Here is an 18395-nt window from a genome sequence, read left to right as displayed (position 1 = left end):
CACAGACTCTGGGATGTATTAGTCCATCATGGGATGTAGTGTCCATATTACTTAACAGGATGAAGAACATCTGGTAGTATTCGTTAGTAAAATATATCTGTGGAGAATAAATGTTTGGGGATTGTGTGAGCACGCTGAAAGCTTTAACTCTGCCTATATGGTAGGAAAATTAGAAAAGTCACAAAGGTTAACAATCATAATCCTTTAAAGTAGTTATACTAGCTCTTGTGGGTGTAGCAGTAAGCTTCTCCTTTTTATCTCTTTTTGCCCCTTCTGTAAGTCAGTCATCAGCTCCATCACTGCCAATTAGTCCATTTGTTCCCCATCACCAGAGTTAGGGTTAAGCAGGAGGGGGCCATCATTTAGAACTCTCAGGAATGGTTCATGGTTTTTCTGTTTTTACATCCTATCACTTGCACACACTCAACGCAGTGCTGAGGAAGGTTGTGCATTAGGCTGATCATAGAAGATGTCCCCTCATGTTCACAAAGTGCCCCTACCCCTCTAAGCATGAGTACTGGTTTCCCAGTTTCTGCCAGAGAAATCACAACAATTCTGTGTAACCATGTGTATGCACAAGGTGAGGTGAGGGAGGATACACTCCTTTACTCCTCTTTCGCTCCCTCCCTATCTGACACCCCTAATGTTAGGGCCACTAACTGAACCCTGGTCATCTGGGTCACAGTCAGGCCTCCATTTTTCTGTGCAATAGAACCAGGCTATAGCAGGAAGCTATACAGATGGAGTTTGGAATTGAAAAATATTTGTTTGAATGCTGCAATCTGTTCAAGTGTTTGGAGGGTGAGCTGTGTAAGTGAATGAATTTGCATCATTTATTTACCTATTGTTTTTGCTGAGAAAATCACTTGGAGAAGGGAAATTCTCCTTTTCCCCACTGTTGTGCTATCTCAAAGTTGGAATTTCTAAGTGTGTTAGGCTTTTGATGAGTTTTATGAAACCCTGTCCTTTTGAGTGATTGTGTTTCAATGAGTCATTCTTCATCTTAGGTGTACTCAAAGTGCCATAATAAATCACATATATATATATATATATATATATATATATATATATATATATATATATATATATGTGTGTGTGTGTGTGTGTGTGTGTGTGTGTGTGTGTGTGTGTGTGTGTGTGTGTGTGTGTGTGTGTAAAACTGTTGCTATGATAATATTTAATTACTAGATTATGCTAAGTGTAAAAAATTGTGTTCTTGGTGTTCTAAAGTAGTGTTGCTGGTGAGTGCAACTGTAAAGACAGGGGTCTGTTTGTTGGTATTAGATATTATTAAGCCCTCTTCAAAAACAGTGTGCTGTTGTGTGTGTGTGTGTGTGTGTGTGTGTGTGTGTGTGTGTGTGTGTGTGTGTGCAGAAATAATCTTAGACAATTTATAAGTTGTAAGCACTGGAAGGCAGCGGGCTGGCTGTAAGGTGGGTGAGATCGTGGGGAGCCAGTGATAATAACTCTCAGTTCTGCAGCTGGTCAGTGTAAAGCTTATTTTGGTTGTGGCCATTACTTGATGCAACAATATACTTTCACCATACATACATTGTTATGGTCAGTCTCCCAGTGCATATTCTTTGATGCCAGTAGTGCAGATTTAAAATGTCTTTTGTCATATGTTAGTTGGAGGCAACTGGATTAAGAGACTTCAGCTTCTGTCCATCACATATAAATTGGTGGCAGTGAGTGGGATTAAACACTCATGGAACACAATGGGAATGAGAAAAAAGTTCATAAATTCTAAAGCTACAAAAATCATAATAGGAAATCCTACCAATTACTTGCTGTTGAAAGCCTTATAAGTTAAGTCATATGGCGAGCACGCACACTTCTGTAATCAGCATCATGTCTATCTGATCATTAAAAATGCACTTGATAGTCTGGAATAAAGGCATATAGATGCCTAAAGTAAAATTAAAGTTTCAGAGTAATTTCTAAACTGGGAGAATATATTTAATGCATGTCAACTGGTTAACAATGATTGAATAAAATGCCTCATTCTATTTCATAATCTATGTTCTCAACTTTCTAATGATCTGTCTTTCAGATCTAAATTTTTACTAGCCATTTTCTGCAGTTAGTTATACAAGGTAGTGATCATTGTTATATTTCTTAACAAGCTATATACATGCAGCTTTATTGTGTTACTGAAAATTTTAAGCAGCCAGATCATTGCACTTCAAGAAATGACTTTAGCTGTACAAACTGTGCTAAGATGCATACAGGTTTACCACACTTCAGTACAATATTTGCTGACACAAGTAATGTACTGAGGCCTCCTACATGGCTTTCCAGTCTTTTAGTGCTGCAGTCTCAAAAAGTTTTTATTACATTGGGAGGTATGAGGTGGGGAAACTACAAGGAAACACAAAACAGAGTTGGAATTTCTAAGTGTGTTAGGCTTTCCTTTTGTTTTATTCTGCTGGCCTCAGTGATGTCTATATATAAATACTTTCAGTGTAAGAATGCTATGTGAAACAGTTAGACTTAACCATCTGTCAGCTGTGATACTCAAACCCAGATGCCTAGGCTGATTGCACATTATGTTTATCCACTAAAGTACAATGTTTGAGTTGAATGTAGATAAGTTTGTTATTGTCATCCAAAGTCTGAATAAGAGATCTAATTCTTGTCAGCACCTGAAAGAAGCACCAGTATAAAATAAAACCATATCTTACATGTTTTTCATCTTCATTTGTTTTTCTTTTTCTTTTAAGATATTGACGAATGTGCAACAGATGCCAATCAGTGCAATCCAACGCAGATTTGCATAAACACAGAGGGCGGGTATACGTGTTCCTGCACTGAAGGCTACTGGCTTATAGATGGACAGTGCTTAGGTAAATTTTGATTCGATGATGTGGTGTAATCTTATTAACTTAAGAACTGTAATAGGAATGGAAGCATTGTGAAGCAGTGGTTAGGACAATGCAAACATAAGTACAGCAGTGCATTCAATGCAGTATATGGAAAGGCTTGTAATGTTAAACAAGGAGGGTTAATACTGCCATATACAGATCACTGCAGACACCTCACATGGTTATGTCATTTATTTATTGTTGTGAAATTATCTGAAATGACCTTTTCAGTCATGTCCTGGGCTTCAGGTGCAAACTAAAACTTCAAAATATGATGTAATACATGTGTGCACAGGAGGCCATATCAAATTGTGTAGTCAAAAAATATTCATTTAAAAACAGCCATAATACACTTTTCACAATCTATATCTGCCAGATAGACAGAAACAGACATACATGCTTCACTAACAATCCGATATTATGTCAGAAACCATTCCAGAGAAATGAGAAATTACTGAGAAAGAAATTTCAGCCATTATAGGAACATATCTGTGTGGAGTCTGCATGTCCCCCCGCGGTTGGGTGGGCATTTGAAAGACATGCGTAAATGGGCGTGCCTTTGTTGAAGGCTGAACGTCGAGCTGGCACCTTGGCATTCATGAAAATCTACTGCCAGTCATTAGCGGACCGGAGTTCCGTTGTGGCGACCCCTAACCGGGAAAAGCCGAAAGACAAACAACAATTGATAGTACAAGGAAGAACTTGCTGCTGTTAGCGACATTAGTATAACTTGGAGATTCCATTTGATGGGAAGGTAGAGAGCTCCAGAGCATTCTGGTTTGGCATATGAAAGCCTTGTCCCATTACATCAAATTGGTTTTATATGCAGCAAGAGATGTACAAGATTCATCATCATTCTGGAATGTTCTTTACAATGTGTGTCTGCAATTTTAATCTATGTCAGGGGCAGTAGCTCTTACAGTTTCATAGGTTCTTCTGTAAATACTAGACTAACTGCACTTTGTGGCCATTTTAGGCCTAACCAGTTTCCATTTTTGTTCTCAAAATAACCTATCCCATTTGGTTATAGAGTGGCCTTACCCGTCCCATAATGAGAATAACTAGGGTCATACCATTCCATTAAAAATCTATTCACAGACACCAACTATGATAATCAGGCTTAATGTCACTGGGTAGGCAGAAAAGAGAGTCACATAGCATGTAGCAGTGACTCTCCCTCAAAGCTAGAAGAGTAAACTTAGATATTCTTACTTTTGTTATGTGAAGAACAGTGCCACTGCCTTTCGTGGGTCTTGCCAAGAAGAATAAGCCACTGTGTTGCTGGGAAATGAACATACCTTGTCTTAGGTCCTGACCACCCGGATAACAATACTTGGCATTTGTTAACATGTCCACAGCTGGTTTAGGATTGTTCAGATATGTCATACATGGGTTCTAAAGGCATGGCACTCATCTAGCCAGACCTGTAAGCCTTAGAAACTATGAACAAATTATATTGGTGAGAATATTTTCCAAATGGCAGCCTGGTCCTTGAGCCTGACATGAGCTGCAGATGGTATTTCTTTAGTAGTTCTAATATTTAGATGATGTAACCAGTTCAATATTCTTATAATATTTACAGAATGTGGGAGATTAGGACAGCAGGGTGGCTGCCTAAGCAATGAAAGAGAAGCTCTGTTAGAAATATTACATCTAAAGAAATCCCAATCCCTCTGCACCACATGCTCCAGAGACCTCAACCTCATTACCACAATTAACAGAACATGCTGGAGGGACAGGTTCATAACTCAGAGACTGCCCATGCTATGGAATAGACTTCCCATACATGTCAAACAGAGCACCTTGCTGACCCTCTTCAAGAGAAATCTTGATGAGTGGATGGAAAACAAAAATTCACCCCGAGGATAACTCCAGTGGCTCTACTCGACAGAGGCACTGGGAACTAAGGTCGGGTGGCACTATGCCAGGGGAAATCCTATGGCTAGACTTGTAAAGGCTCCAGGGCCATTAGCCTAGTACACACCTATGAACCTATGAACCTATATCCACATATAGGCCATGAACCATTTGAAAATGTGCCATGTTAAATCTGGCTTTCTGGGGTACAATGTATTCAGTACTCAACACAACAACACAAGAATTTTATCAAATTCGCCACCAATAGATGTTTAATTGCTACTACCTCTTGTTTTCTTTACAAGTGTGCCCAGTATGTATGTATTTATGCTATTTATGAGCGGAATACAACTCTATAATTATGGATCTAGGGATCTAGGGTTCATTTAAAAGTAACTAGGAAACTGGGATACACCTGCTTTGTGACTTAAAAAAGTCATAAGTTTAGTAGGTGTCTAGAGGCCTTGGCCATGATTGAATGCATGCTTGTATATTAAAATTTAGATGCATATGTACTGAAAACTCTGGTGAAATGAGACGCAGAATGATCAGCTGATCACTAGCATTCTGCATCACCAAGTACATTTACGAGCGAGGTTGTGACATTTACGAGTGAGGCTGTGACATTTACGAGTGAGGCTGTGACATTTATGAGCGAGGTTGTGCTCATAAAAAATTATCATTATTTTCATTATAGACATTCAATGATGAGCACAAAACATCAATATCAGCTCATCACTCATGTTCAGATCAAAAATAATGTTCTTTCTTTCCACACCCACCTCTCCAGGTATTCCATCACTCGCCGTAAGTGTTAAAGTCTTCAAGCAAGTTATCAGTGTCAGTAGTGAATAGAGTGAAGGAAGGGAGAATGCTGTCATTTGATCATCTCCTGGTGGTAAATTTAGTAAGATGTTTGTGACACTGACTAGATATATTTAAGGCACCTAAATGGCCAGTGAGAATCCTCAGGGAATGCATACTGGCTGAGTCATTCTGAAAGGATTTTAATTCACCTCGAGAATTTTCTGTGATCCTTGAGTGAGGTCATGGATATTGACTCTGAATGAAGTATGTTCAAGATCTCGGACTCTGAGGGGGCTGCAAAAACTGTGGCCTGAAAGCAGTTTGGGAATGTCATGGTACACAGGAGTCAGTGGTCAACTGGGGGTGAGAGACGAATGAAGATGAGGAAGGTAGCCTAATAAGCAATACTTAGAAAGCACCATCCTGCTTCAACTGACAAGTATAGCCTGGCCATAAGAACTACTGTAACCCTGGCAGGTGAAGCGAAAGCACTGACATGAGGGCAGTGTGGATATGCCAAGGCGAATGACCACTTGACAGTCTCACAGGTATTCTAACAAGTTCATGAGACATTGTGTAGCTATGGTAAAACAATAACTCCAACTAAGGAGACTGTTGACAATGGGAGTAACACTTTGAAGCATTCTTAATCATAGGGCTTACCTTTTTTCACAGGCGGCAATGTTAGAGGCATTTGGCAAGATAAGGATTGCCTCTACTATTGAAATTACAGTGGCAATCAAGTGCCTTCATACTGGTAAGACAACCAGAGTAGAAGAGATCAATCTAATGATGCTCAGTGCATTTGGAGGCACTAGGTTGTGGATGATGTCATACTCTGATGTAGAGGGGAAGTCCAGTAGACTGTCTCTCGAAAGACAGACAGACTGGGGTGGGCAGTCCACACTGTTTAAAATGGAGACTCAAGAACATGCTCCACAGGATTGCTCTGATCATATATCGTTGTACCATTTATAAGTGTGTGCAAGAGGTGAGTGTACCCATTAGGCAAATTTCAGATTCAGATGGACAAGAACACGAGTATAGGTTCTACCTGGGATGTGGCAGACTACATCAATATTTGCTCTCACGGTGGGGTTCAAGGATTCATATATATTTGCTAGTTTGCCATATGCTTGTTTTGGGTTTTTGAAAAGGCATACAACAACATTCTGCACAATGTGGTACATTAGATAATAATTTTATTTTATTTATTTTGTTAATCAAATAAGGCCACTGGTCACAATTGTCCGTTTTTACGGTTAATGCAGGAGCAATGTCTGGTTAAGTGATTTGCTCAGTCATGTAGTAAGCTAATGGAAGTTCAGGGAGTCAGGCTCTGAATTACAGCAACCATCTAATTAGCAGTTCATAGCCATAACCCCCTGAGCTAACTACCATCCAGTATGAAAATCTGGTATTAACATTTAATATTTATTGACACTAGTGCCTCTGACTGCTGTAAACATAAAATAATAAATAATAACAATACAAGTCAATTAAAGTTCACAAAAAATAAAACTTCAAAATTAACTGAAAATTCATTTACACAGCTGTTTGTTCACTGTATTTTCAGGCCAAGAGCTATGTCTGTATTCTCAGAGATGACAGTAGGCTTCGTATTCTTTCTTGTCAAGGCTAGGATACCAAGTAATAGCTAGGGAGAAGACATTAATATCAGAACATCATCAAAGTGATAACTGCAGACATCAGTACACACACCAATAACCAAAAAGATGCTGACAGATTAAGAAATGAAAACGCGCTACTGTTTTAGTAACCAAAAAAAAACAAAAAAAACATTAAGCTCTTTTGTCCTCGTGAGCTGATATGACACCAGGACTGAATGATCACATTTGGACCATTAGTATTTTAAAACTGAGAGCCTTGGAAATTTAGGTAGTATCACTAATGTGCAACAGAATGCATAAACAGTGTTTTATTGTGTATTTTATATTTTTTAGGAATGAATTGTTTCTCTTTGCGTTTTATGAGGAAGTGAGTGTGTGTCCTTTGACCTTTTTGAGGCACATGCTTATGATTTACAAGGCTGATCTGATTGGTGAATCTAGTATTCTGATGAAGTCCCAAATTATTTAGGGATGAAAGCACTTAATAGTTCTGATTTTTGATTAATAAAACAGTGGCTTTTTTCTAATTCTGCCAGCATCTTTTTGGTTAGAAGACAGTAATTTTTTTTTGAGAGTTTGGATGTGGCAATCTTGCTTTCTGCTCATGTCCTTTTGGCTGCCTCTGTGTATAATCTCCATGTACCTAACAGTTCACTTCTGAGTATGAAGCAATTGCTATGAACATCAACACCTTTAAATCTGGGGCCATAGGTAAAGAGTGACTTGTTTCTCACAGGTGGGGACTGAGTATCTGCCTTATTGGACAAGCTGAATATCTAAAAATCTCATTCATTAGAGATGGCAAGTGAGATCATAAGGTTGGTCAAGACAGTGACTGTGCATCTTAAGTTATGGGCTCTGGATTGGTCTATTATAGTAAAGTGTTGATTGTAGCTATGGAGGGAGAGCTCAAGGCATTTTTGGCTTTTTATATAACCACCCTGTTTCTCTGGGGTACATGTTGAAGAGCCCCATGATCTGTGAAAGCTCTGATGTGTGCATTCTAATCAAAAGCATTCTGTAGAGTCTCCTTGCTCCTTTATCTGTTTTAAAACTTTTATTTTGTGTCTCACTGCTGTTCTTCTGGTGTGATAAACATTTCTGTAGTGTTTACTGTCTAAAAGAGTGTAAGCCAGTTCAGATTTTCTGTCTCTGAGCCTGTTTGTTTTTGCAGTGGTTGTTCTGAGTACATGCCCAAGCCATCTTGGATTAGCAGAAGCCTTTCTTTACCTTTGTGGCAGGATTGTGTGGATTGGCTGCTGGCTGGTGAGGGTTGGATGGTCTAGGGCTTGTAGTAAGCACTCATTGGTTCTTTTGAGCTTTTTTAAAAAAAAAGTTGCTTAAGGTTCTATCTTCTGGTATTTAAGCCCTAACTTTGAGAGGATTTCTGTCTATACACATTGAGTCATGTGGAGGAGGGGCATTGACTACAACTCTGATCTGAGATATATAACAATAAGTATCCTGTTTTTTTTGCTTATTTTTACTAGTTATTGCTTCTAGTGATTTATATGTAGCACTTTTTATTACCTGCTGCATACTTTTTACAGTATTTTATTGATATTAACTAATCTGCATGGTTTAACTAAAATTGTCTTACATGGTCTGATAAATAAGGTTTTCACTGTCACACTGTTTGTAAAGCTTTTTAGCTAGTTTCACTGTGTGAAAGGTATTAACTGGAAATGTTCACTACTTGTTAAGCACCTGTTTTTTTTCTGATTTCCTGCCAAGGCGTGTATCATATAACTGATTTATTTGCAGTTAAAAGCATTCTGTAGACTCTCCTTGCTCCTTTATCTGTTTAAAAACTTTAATTGACTCACTGCTGTTCTTCTGGTGTGATAAACATTTCTGTAGTGTTTACTGTCTAAAAGAATGTAGGCTAGTAGCTGTAGTATTGTTACCTACCCTCCCTCTCTGTTAGTGTCTTGCTGTTATACTTGGTAGCTTTGCAGTTGCCCGCCCCTACTGTAAATTTGATCTGGGACACTCCTCTCTGTCTGGTGTCATTAGCTCATTCTACCTAATACAGAGAGAACATTTGAGAAGGCCAACCCACTTAGTTTCCTAACCTTGAATTATCTTCTGCTTTCTCTCTTTCCTTTACAAAAAAAAAAAAAAACTTTGCTAGAATCTCCCTGTGTTCTGCTTAACTGTAACAAAAATAATTTACGCTTGATTCCTGCCTTTCCTGTAACTAGTCTAGTCCAGATACAGATTTGCTATATCCAGGACTGTTTGTAAGCATCTGAGCCCCCCAAGCCTGTCTGTGTTGGAGGGAAGCCTGCTAGCTTATCACTGGGAATGGTAAGCACTATGGTTTCTGGCCCAGAAATTGTAGTTATTGGCCGCTTGGGCAGTTTCTCCATCTCTCTCAACTTCCTGATTTAAAATCCCGCATTTGCACTTGTCCCCCCCCCCCCCTTCCTGTAACTAGTCTAGTCCAGATACAGATTTACTGTATCCAGGACTGTTTGTAAGCTCATGAGCCCCCTAAGCCTTTCTGTGTTGGAGGGAAGCCTGCTAGCTTATCAGTGGGAGTGGTAAGCACTAGGTAACCTATTTACCACATAAGGAGTGGTTTCTGGCCCAGAAATTGCAGTTATTGGCCATTTGGGCAATTTTTCCATATCACTCAACTTTCTGATTTAAAAGCCCGCATTTGCATTTGTTTCTTTCTGTAACTAGTCAGATATACACTTGAAATTGCTTATTTGTGCTCAGCACTTGTTCAGAACTTGTTGTAAGCATTAAATAACCTACAAATTACTACGACACTCAACCTTCCTTATTACCTAGAGGAAAACAGCTCCTGTACTCACTTTCCTGACTTGTCTAGAGGAAAATAGTTTTTATTCAGGCATGTCCAAGGGTCAGCTCCCAGTGTTCTCTCCTGTCTATCTGATGAATCTGGGCAACATGGGGCAATGTAGCAATTGCCTCATGTACACAGAAAACCTTCTCCTCCTACCACCCAACACTACAACCTGTGAGAGATGCACTTATATAGCCAAACTGGAGGTAAAACTCTCTCCAACCAAGACTGAACTTGACAGTCAAGAGGAGAAGGTAAACACCTGCACCACACCACACTCATCACATAGTCCCACTAAACCTTCACCACCAAAATCCACACATAGAAACAGAAAAACATTTGTGGAGGTGCTCAATAGTAATCTGCTCAAGCAACAGAGACCTCCAAAGCAGAAACACAAGCAACCTCCACCACAACCGAAATGACACATAGCTCACAGACTCATTGTGCCACTCAACCACAGCCCATAAGGCAAAACAACATACCATACACACTAGTCATAAGTGACTGTGTAGTCAGGCACACTGATGTCCCACTCACCAGGCTAAACAAGGAGGAAGGTTACTGTCAGCTGCCTGTCAGGTGCCAGAATCTGCCACATAACCCACGCACTGAGGTCACTCCACAGCAAGTACAAATATGACTCTGTCTTTGTCCATGTTGGTGTAAATGACCTGAGACGTACCTCCCTGAACTATATGAAAAGAGATCGGAAGAGCTCTCTGATCTTGTAGCCCAGGCAGGTATGACCCTAGCCCTGAGTAGCATCCTGCCATCATCCAGAATGATACCGCAGTACAAGGACAAAATTATTGACTTCAACAATTGGCTAAGCTTCTGGTGTCATTCTAAGGGGATCCAGTATCTGTCAGCCCTGGAACAACATGGTCGACAGACCATGTTTAATATGTTGTTTAATACCTTTACTCTGTGATTAATTATCTTGTCTTGGAGTTAAAGTCCTACCAGATTTTAATCTGTTATTCTCCCAGGCCTCTGCTGAAAATGGAAATATATCCAGTTAGACTAGCCCGGATAACAAATGTAAAATAAATAAATGATGCTTTACCAGAGATGGCTTGCACCTGTTACCCCTGGGATTGCCACCCCTGTAGTGCCTTTTTTAGGCAAGGTTCATATGACAAAGTTACCACCATAACAGCAACAGGCAAGCAAAAACTGAAGGTAATGCTACTCAATGCTAGAAGTCTAAATCTCAAAATGCACTCCCTTGAGGCACTCCTTAAAATGGAGAAACTTGATATCTGTGTAGTGACTGAGACCTGGTTCAAGGCTCCAGAGAGCACCCCTGCATTACTAGGCTATAACTCATACCACACTTTTCGGTCATCTAACCTGGACAGGAACACCAAAGGCAGAGGTATGTCCATATTCATTAAGGATATCCGCACTTCCAGACTAGTTGCTAAGCATAATGCATCCGAGGTTATCTAAGTGGAACTAACTCTGGGAAAAACTGCAATCCAAATTGTAGCTTGCTACAGATGCCCCACCATGCCCCAGGATTCCCACTCCCCTTTTCTTGATATACTGGAAAATATCAGTGTTCAACCAAACACCCTAATAATGGGTGATTTCAACTACCCCACCATTAACTGGGAAAACTACTCATGTACCAACTCCTTCACTCAATGCTTTCTGGAATTCATAAATCCAATGCCCTGGATCAACTTATCCACACGCCCACCAGGAGCAACAATATCTTAGACCTAGTCATTACCAACACTCTAGTCATAGGTGACTCTATAGTCAGGTACACTGATGTTCCACTCACCAGGCTAAACAAGGATAAAGTTACTGTCAGCTGCCTGTCGGGTGCCAAGATCCACCACATAACACATGCACTCAGGTCACTCCACAACAAGTACAAATATGACTCTGTCATTGTCCATGTTGGTGTGAATGACCTGAGACATACCTCCTTGGACTACATGAAAAGGGACATGGAGGAGATGTCTGATCTTGTAGCCCAGGCAGGTATGACCCTAGCCCTGAGTAGCATCATGCCATCACCCAGAATGATACCACGGTACAAGGACAAAATGATTGACTTCAACAATTGGCTAAGCTTCTGGTGTCATTCTAAGGGGATCCAGTATCTGTCTGCCTGGGATGACATGATCGACAAGCCATGATGCTTTGCCAGAGATGGCCTGCACCTGTCGCCCCTGGGATTCCAGATACTGGCTAAGGCTCTAGCCACCCCTATAGTGCCTTTTTAAGCAAGGTTCAAATGACAAATTCACCACCCTAACAGGTACAGGCAAGAAGAATCTGAGGGTATTGCTACTCAATGCTAGAAGTCTAAACCTCAAAATGCACTCTCTCGAGGCACTCCTTAAAATGGAGAACATTGACATCTGTGCAGTGACAGAGACCTGGTTCAAGGCTCCAGAGAGTACCCTGCATTACCAGGCTATAATTCATACCACACCTTTCGGCCACCTAACCTGGACCGAAACACTAAAGGCGGAGGTGTGTCCATATTCATTAAGGATATCCACACCTCCAGGCTAGTTGCTCAGCATAATGCATCAGAGATTATCCAAGTGCAACTAACTCTGGGCAAGACCGCAATCCAAATTGTAGCTTGCTACAGATCCCCCACCATGCCCCAGGATTCCCACTCCTCATTTCTTAATACACTGGAAAATATTAGGGTACAACCTAACACCCTAATAATGGGCGATTTCAACTACCCTACCATTAACTGGGAAAATTACTCATGTACCAACTCTTGTGCTCAACTTTTTCTGGAATTCATAAATTCCAATGCCATGGATCAACTTATCCACACCCCCACCAGGGGCAGCAATATCATAGACCTGGTTATTACCAACATGGGCAACCGTTGCTCCACACCAGAGGTCAGTTCCTCGTTGGTCAGATCCGACCATAAGCTAATCATCCTAGACATCCACATCCCTCCCCCACCCCCTATCAGGGAAACCACAGTAAAACATTTCTCCAAAGCCAACTTCACGCTTCTTAAGACAGAAGTGGCAAACTTCACAACACCCATGCTGACGGACAATAGAGGTATGACTGCTGAATCCTACACAAATGCACTTTATAAGCACTTACATGAGTGCATGGATCGTGCAATCCCTAACAGAACCAAGATGCTATCCTCCAAAAAAAGGAAGCCAATCTGGTGGTCCCCTGCCATAAACAAACTCTACAACAGAAGAAAGAAACTGTTGCAAAAAAGAGTAAAATCCCATGATTGGAGAAATTCCCTGGTCAGCTTCAATAAGAAGCTGAGATCCATCATAAAATCCTCCAAAGCTAGTTATGAAAACAAAATCGCCACTGACTCTAAAGACAACCACAAAGAATTCTATAGCTATGTCAAGAATCTCAATGGCAACACTCAGATCTGCTCTGAGTTACAGCACAATGGCACTAAATATACAGAACTAATGGATATTGCCAACATCCTGGCAGATAGGTTCAGTGCTAACTTTACCCCTCTGTCATCCCCTAAAGGGCCCATCTCTATACCAGAAGAATGCAAAGTTCCTGTAATCATGGCTGCACAGGTAAAAAACACACTATCCAAAGCCAAGAACACAGCATCCATGGGACCTGATGACATCCCAGGCTGTGTTCTACATGAACTACAGAATGAACTGGCACCCCACCTAAGTACCATGTTCAATCATAGCCTCACCTCAGGCTATGTGCCCACTGAATGGGGCACAGCAACAGTTATCCCACTCCACAAAGGGGGAGCCACCACAGACCCCGGAAACTACTGCCCAATTAGCATAATGAGCCTGGTCTGCAAGGTTATGGAGCGTATCATCATGGAACTTATAAACAATGACATTGGTAATCTCCAAACTCAGGATCCCATCCAGTTCGGGTTTGTAAAAGACAGATCATGTCTCCTAAACCTGATAGACTTCTTTGAAGCAGTCACCAAAGCCATAGATGAGGGTAAGGTGGTTCACACAGCCTATCTAGATCTCGCCAAGGCTTTTGACACCATCCCCCACTCTGGAATTATAGATAAACTCACTAAACTAGGTATAAATCCCTATGTCACAAGATGGGTTGCCAACTGGCTCACTGAAAGAACCCACACTGTGAAAGTAGCCAACTCCAAATCCAGCTTCAGACCAGTGACAAGTGGAGTACCACAGGGTTCAGTCCTGGGTCCTCTCCTGTTTGGTATTTACTTCTCTGAAGTACAGGCCAACACAGAAGGTCTTTGGCTAATGAAGTTCGCAGATGACTGCAAACTAGGAGCCATAATCAAAACTCCAAAAGATGTGGACATCCTACAAAAGGGTCTTGCTGAGACAGATGCTTGGTGTCAAAGCCATGGCCTCAAGCTCAATGCCAAAAAGTGCATTGTCATTCCTTTTGGTAAAAACTCAGTACCCATGAACTACCACATAGGTGGTAGTCTACTTAACACCGAAAGTGTGATAAGAGACCTTGGGACACAGGTGGACAGTAGTCTCTCCTTTGATAATCACATTGCCACAGTAGTCAGGAAATCCTTCTATGTGGCACACTCATCACAAAAGGTTTCTCATCCAGGAAAAGAGGTCATTGTTCCCCTCTACTCATCACTCATTAGACCCATTATAGAGTACAATGCCCCTTTTGGTATGTACCTCACAAGACATCTACAACAACTGGAAAGGCCACAGAAATACCTCACAAAGAGGATTACCGGCCTCAAAGAGATGCCCTATGCAGACCGTCTCAAAAAACTGCAGCTTTACTCCATTGCATATCGCCTACTCAGAGGCAATCTCTGCCTAACACACAAAGCTATGTCAAACCCAGAGCTTTTAGACATGCTCAGCTTAAAGAAATCCCAATCCCTACGAGCTACACGCTCTGGGGACCTAAACCTCGTCACCACAATAAACAGAACATGCTGGAGGGATAGATTCCTGTCCCAGAGACTTCCCATACTCTGGAACAAACTACCTATCTATATCAAACAAAGCTCCTCATTAGCACTGTTCAAGAAAAATCTTGATGATTGGATGAGAGATAGGAAATTCACCCCGAGGATCACTTCTGTGGCTCTGCTCGACAGTGGCGCAGGAAGATAATTTTCTTGGGTGGCGAAAGCCAGGGTACCTTTGGCTAGGCTTATATAGGCCCTAGGGTCAATAGCCTAGTACCTACATATGAACCTATGAACATGAGTGACTGGTGTTCCACACCTGAAGTCAACTCCTCATTGGTCAGATCCGACCATAAGCCAATCACCTTAGATATCCACATCCCAACCCCCATTAAGGAAACCATGGTAAAAAAATTTCTCCAAAGCCAACTTCATGATTCTTAAGACAGAAGTGGCAAACTTCATGACACCCATGCAGATGGACAATACAGTTATGACTGCTGAATCCTACACAAATGCACTCTATAAGCACTTACACACATGCATGAATCATGCTATCCCAAATAGAGCCAAGATGCTATCCTCCAAAAAAGGAAGCCAATCTGGTGGTGATTGACTTCTTCAAATCAGTTTCCAGAGCCGTGGACAAGGGTAAGGCGGTCCACACAGCCTATCTGGACCTCAACAAGGCCTTCAACACCACCCCCCCACTCTGGAATCTTAGATAAACTTACTAAGCTGGGCATTAATCCCTATGCCACTCGATGGGTTGCCAACTGGCTTACTGACAGAACCCACACTGTAAAAGTAGCCGACTCAAAATCCAGCTCCAGACAAGTGACAAGCAGAGTACCTTAGGGTTCAGTCCTGGGACCGCTCTTGTTTAGCATCTACTTCTCTGAAGTACAGGCCAGCACTAAGGGACTCTGGCTAACAAAGTTTGCAGATGACTGCAAACTGGGAGCCATTATTGAATCAGCAAATGACGTGGATATTCTACAAAAGGGCCGTACAGAAACAGATGCTTGGTGCCAGAGCCATGGGCTCAAGCTCAATGCCAGGAAATATATAGTTATCCCCATTTGGGAAAAAACATGTACCCGTGAATTACCACATAAGTGGCAGTACACTAAACACCAAAAGTGTGATAAGGGACTTAGGGACACGTGGACAGTGGTCTCACCTTCGATAACCACATAGCCACAACAGTCAGGAAATCCTTCTATGTGGTACACCTCATCACTAAGGGCTTTTCATCCAGAAAAAGGAGGTCATTGTCCCACTATACTCATCCCTCATTAGACCTATTATAGAGTACAATGCCCCATTTGGTATGTACCTCACAAGACATCTGCAACAACTGGAAAGGCCACAGAAATACCTCACAAAAAGAATCACAGGCCTAAAGCAGATGCCCTATGCTGACCATCTAAAAAAACTACAGCTATACTCTGTCACATATCACCTACTCAGAGGCGATCTCTGCTTAACATACAAGGCCATGTCAAACCCAGTGCTGTTGGACATGCTACACTTAAAGAAATCCCAATCTCTTAGAGCCACATGCTCAAGGGATCTAAACCTGGTCATCACAATGAACAAAAGATGCTAGAGGGAAAGGTTTCTGACCCAGAGACTCCCCATATTCTGGAATAGACTGCCCATACATGTCAAGCTGAGCACCTCTTTGGCCCTCTTCAAAGGGAACCTTGACAATTGGATGGGTGATAAGAAATTCACCCCAGGGATCATATCAGTTGCCCTGCTAGACGGGGGACCAGGGAAATAAATATTCTGGGAAGAAATAGCCAGGGAATTGTTATGGCTAGGCTTGCATAGGCCCTAGGGCCAATAGCCTAGTACCAACCTATGAAACTATGAACCTATGAACAGAAGGAAGAAACTGTTGCAAAAGAGAGTAAAATTCCATGAGTGGAGGAGCTCCCTGATCAGCCTCAACAAGAAGCTGAGATCCCTTATAAAATCCTCCAAAGCTAGCTACGAAAACAAAATTGTCACTAATTCTAAGGATGATCACAAAGCATTCTATAGCTATTTCAAAAATCTCAATGGCAACACCTAGATCTGCTCTGAGTTACAGCACAATGGCACAAAAATTACAGAACCAACTGATATTGCCAACACCCTGGCAGATAGGTTCAGTGCTACCTTTACCCCCTCTCTCACCCCCTAAAGGGCCCATATCTATACAGGAAGAATGCAGAGTCCATGTAATAACAACTATGCAGGTAAAAACTGCACTCTCTAAAGCCAAAAACACAGCATCCATGGGACCGGACAACATCCCAGGCTCCGTTTTACATGAACTTCAGAATGAACTGGCTCCCACCTAAGCACCATGTTCAATCACAGCCTCATGTTAGGCTTTATGCCCACTGAATGGCCAACAGCAACAGTTATCCCACTCCACAAAATGGGAGTCACCACTGATTCCGGGAACTATCGTCTCATTAGCCTGACAAGCCTGGTCTGTAAGACCATGGAACGTATCATCATGAAACTCATAAACAAAGACATTGGTAAGCTCCAAACTCTGGACCCCACCCAGTTCGGGTTTGTGAAAGGCAGATCATGCCTCCTGAACCTGATTGACTTCTTTGAGGCAGTCACCAAAGCCGTAGATGAGGGTAAGGTGGTTCACACAGCCTATCTTGATCTTGCCAAGGCTTTCAACACCAACCTCCATTCTGTAAATATAGCTAAACTCACTAAACTAGGTATAAATCCCTACGTCACAAGATGGGTTGCCAACTGGTTCACTGACAGAACCCACACTGTAAAAGTTGCAGACTCCAAATCAGACTTCAAACCAGTGACAAGTGGAGTACCACAGGATTCAGTCCTGGGACCTCTCCTGTTTGGTATCTACTTCTCTGAAGTACAGGCTAACACAGAAGACCTTTGGCTAATGAAGTTCACAGATGACTACAAACTAGGAGCTATAGTCGAGTCTCCAAATGATGTGGACATCCTACAGAAGATCCTCACTGAGACAGATGCCTGGTGTCAGAGCCATGGCCTCAAGCTCAATGCCAAAAAGTGCATTTTCATCCCCTTTGGTAAAAACTCTGTACTCATGAACTACCACATAGGTGGCAGTCTACTTAATGCCGAATATGTGATAAGAGACCTTGGGACCCAGGTGGAGAGTAATCTCTCCTTTGATAATCACATTACCACAGTTGTCAGGAAATCCTTTTACATGGCACACCTCAAAACAAAAGGGCTCTTATCCAGGAAAAAAGAGGTCATTGTTCCCCTCTACTCGACACTCATTAGACCCATTATAGAGTACAATGCCCCTTTTGGAATGTACTTCACAAGACATCTGCAGCAGCTGGAAAGGCCACAGAGGTACCTCACAAAGAGGATTACTGGCCTCAAACAGATGCCCTACACTGACCATCTCAAAAAACTCCAGCTTTACTTTGTAGCATATCACCTACTCCAAGGTGATCTCTGACTAACATATAAAGCTATGCAAACCCAGAGCTGTTGGACAT

General features: G+C 41.7%; 1 protein-coding gene across 1 annotated transcript in view; it reads left to right on the top strand.

Moving 5' to 3' along the window:
• FBLN5 (fibulin 5) overlaps positions 1–18395 on the top strand; it is an 861728-nt gene that overhangs the window by 595556 nt on the left and 247777 nt on the right. Inside the window, exon 5 of the mRNA XM_044074715.1 lies at positions 2724–2846. Coding sequence (XP_043930650.1) covers positions 2724–2846 — 123 coding nt within the window. The remainder of the gene's footprint in view (positions 1–2723; positions 2847–18395) is intronic.

This window comes from Protopterus annectens, chromosome 6.part0, assembly GCF_019279795.1.
Source record: "Protopterus annectens isolate FY-2018-M chromosome 6.part0, PAN1.0, whole genome shotgun sequence".
Lineage (NCBI taxonomy): Eukaryota > Metazoa > Chordata > Ceratodontiformes > Protopteridae > Protopterus > Protopterus annectens.
Note: the sequence above shows the minus strand (reverse complement) of the source record. Positions and strands in the feature narration are given on the sequence as shown.